The sequence below is a fragment of the Priapulus caudatus genome, unplaced genomic scaffold, assembly GCF_000485595.1.
Source record: "Priapulus caudatus unplaced genomic scaffold, Priapulus_caudatus-5.0.1 Scaffold9908, whole genome shotgun sequence".
Lineage (NCBI taxonomy): Eukaryota > Metazoa > Priapulida > Priapulimorpha > Priapulimorphida > Priapulidae > Priapulus > Priapulus caudatus.
This window is the reverse complement of record NW_014586969.1, coordinates 1-2,673: the sequence shown is the minus strand read 5'-3', so window position 1 is coordinate 2,673 and position 2,673 is coordinate 1. Positions and strand designations below refer to the sequence as shown.

Here is a 2,673-nt window from a genome sequence, read left to right as displayed (position 1 = left end):
TGTGCATGCGTGCCTGAGTACGTGCATGTATGCGTGTATGTGTGTATATGCGTGTGTGTGTCTGTGTGTGTGTGCGTGCGTGCGTGCGTGCGTGCGTGCGTGCGTGCGTGCGTGCGTGTGTGGTAATTACTTTGATGAGGGAGTGCGTTAGAGAAGATACGTGTGCGCTGACTCAACGGAGCGTACATCGGCACAGCGCGAGGCTGGCTGATAATGAGTGTAGATGATGTAGCCTGGGCGTGTGCGTGCGTGCGTGCGTGCGTGCGTGCGTGCGTGCGTGCTGCGTGCGTGCGTGTGTGCATGCAATCTGAGTACGTTGCATGTAGCGTGTCATGTGTGTATATTGCGTGTGTGTGTCTTGTGTGTGTGTGCGTGCGTGCGTGGAGTGCGTGGTGCGTGCGTGCGTGCGTGCGTGTGTGGTACATTACTTTGATGAAGGGAGTGCGTTAGAGAAGATAGTGTGCGCTGACTCAACGAGCGCGTACATCGGCGACAGCGCGAGGCTGCTGATACATGGAGTGTAGATGATGTAGCCTGGCGTGTGGGCGTGCGTGCGGTGCGTGCGTGCGTGCGTGCGTGCGTGGCGTGCGTGCCGTGGCGTGCTTGGCGCGCGTGGCGTGCGTGGCGCGCGTGCGTGCGTGCGCGCCGTGCCTGCGGGCGCGCGTGCGTGCTGTGCGTGCGCGGGTGCTGCGGGCGTGCGCTTCGTGTAAGCGTTCGTTCATGCGTGCGTGCGTGTGCGTACGTGTGCGTGCGTGCGTAGCTACGTGCGCATAATCTAGCAGCATTCATAACGCATACGCAGTCGCGCCTCTATACACTCACGTGTGTTGGTAGGCGGGACCGGATCAGCCGATAAACATTTCATCTCTGCCACCAGACGACATTGATCATGCCGTGTACGTAGACACACACGCACGCACGCACGCACGCACGCACACCTGCATACCTACATGCCGTGACTGGCGGTCGTCTAGCGCCGCCGCTGCTGTCGCCAGGTGTTCTTATCGCTGCCGTGCCGCGACGCTGCACGCCGGCCAATCAATGTCTCGTCTAGCGTGTTTACCCAGATTCCAGCCTCCCTGCCGCCAGCATCACTGTGCAGGTAGGCTGGTGCCAGCATCANTGCCAGCATCACTGTCAAGCCTACCTGCTGCCAGCATCACTGTCAGCCTACCTGCTGCCAGCATCACTGTCAGCCTACCTGCTGCCAGCATCACCACCAGCCTACCTGCTGCCAGCATCACCACCAGCCTACCTGCTGCCAGCATCACCACCAGCCTACCTGCTGCCAGCATCACTGTCAGCCTACCTGCTGCCAGCATCACCAGCCTACCTGCTGCCAGCATCACCACCAGCCTACCTGCTGCCAGCATCACCACCAGTCTACCTGCTGCCAGCATCACCACCAGCCTACCTGCTGCCAGCATCACTGTCAGCCTACCTGCTGCCAGCATCACTGTCAGCCTACCTGCTGCCAGCATCACACCAGCCTACCTGCTGCCAGCATCACTGTCAGTCTACCTGCTGCTAGCATCACCACCAGCCTACCTGCTGCCAGCATCACCACCAGCCTACCTGCTGCCAGCATCACTGTCAGCCTACCTGCTGCCAGCATCACCACCAGCCTACCTGCTGCCAGCATCACTGTCAGTCTACCTGCTGCTAGCATCACCACCAGCCTACCAGCCTCCCTGATCATCTAGTGGGTGAAGGGAGGGTTGGATGAGGTGAGAGACTAATTGAAGGGAGGGGTAGGAGAAGGAAGGGGCGAAGAAAGGTTGGTGGAGAGATGATGAACGAAGACAGGGATATGCCAAGCGCATGATAATCAGCAATATGAAATAGACCATAAAATATGCTTGGCAGATTGTTACAAAAATGTTATGAAAGACATCACAGCGGAATTGTCAGCGAGTGGAAAACGCCACCAATGATGACAAGAAAGACGGAGATGCCACGTGATACATTACGCGCAGCCAATCAAAGGCGAGCCCGTAAACATGCGCGAAATTACTCATCGAAAACGCGTATATATATTTACATTTATATATTATATCAAGAGCTAATAATACCTACCTAGGTATTATTAGCTCTTGATTATATATATATATATTTATATATACATACGCACAGATACATACATGTGTGTGTGTGTGTGTGTGTGTGTGCGTGCGTGCGTGCGTGCGTGCGTGCGTGCGTGCGTGCGTGCGTGCGTGCGTGCGTGCGTGCGTGTGTGTGCGTGTGACAACACGTTATATTATGTCATTTACACATTATTATTACAATGTATAACGGGTCGTCAGGCTGGCAATATTTATTCCTGTATCGATCGCGCTTCGCAGTGACGTCACGCCGTGACGCTATACGTAGATGCGTGCGCGCTGTAACCTTGATACGCGCGGTAAAGACACGCCGTAACTCTGCCCTCAAAACGATTACACCATCATGTTGTTCCTACTACATGATGCTAGTATTACCTCCCACATTCAATATTCACCCACATGCACGCACGCACGTAGGTACGCACGCACGCACGCACGCAACACGCACACACGCGCATACAAGTGCGCGTGTGTGCGTGCGTGTTTACACACACACACACACACACACACACACACACACACACACACACACACACACACACACACACACACACACACACACACACACACA

At 55.5% G+C, this 2,673-nt stretch overlaps 1 protein-coding gene across 1 annotated transcript; it reads left to right on the top strand.

Annotated features, from left to right (window-relative positions):
* Positions 1-1,253: 1,253 nt before the first annotated feature.
* Positions 1,254-1,550, top strand: LOC106820301 (keratin-associated protein 9-7-like; the record flags this gene model as incomplete). Its single annotated transcript, XM_014824823.1, is given in 2 exon segments — positions 1,254-1,338; positions 1,464-1,550. Coding segments are annotated over 2 exon segments (172 nt in total), but the record flags the coding sequence as incomplete, so codon positions are not given.
* Positions 1,551-2,673: the final 1,123 nt, after the last annotated feature.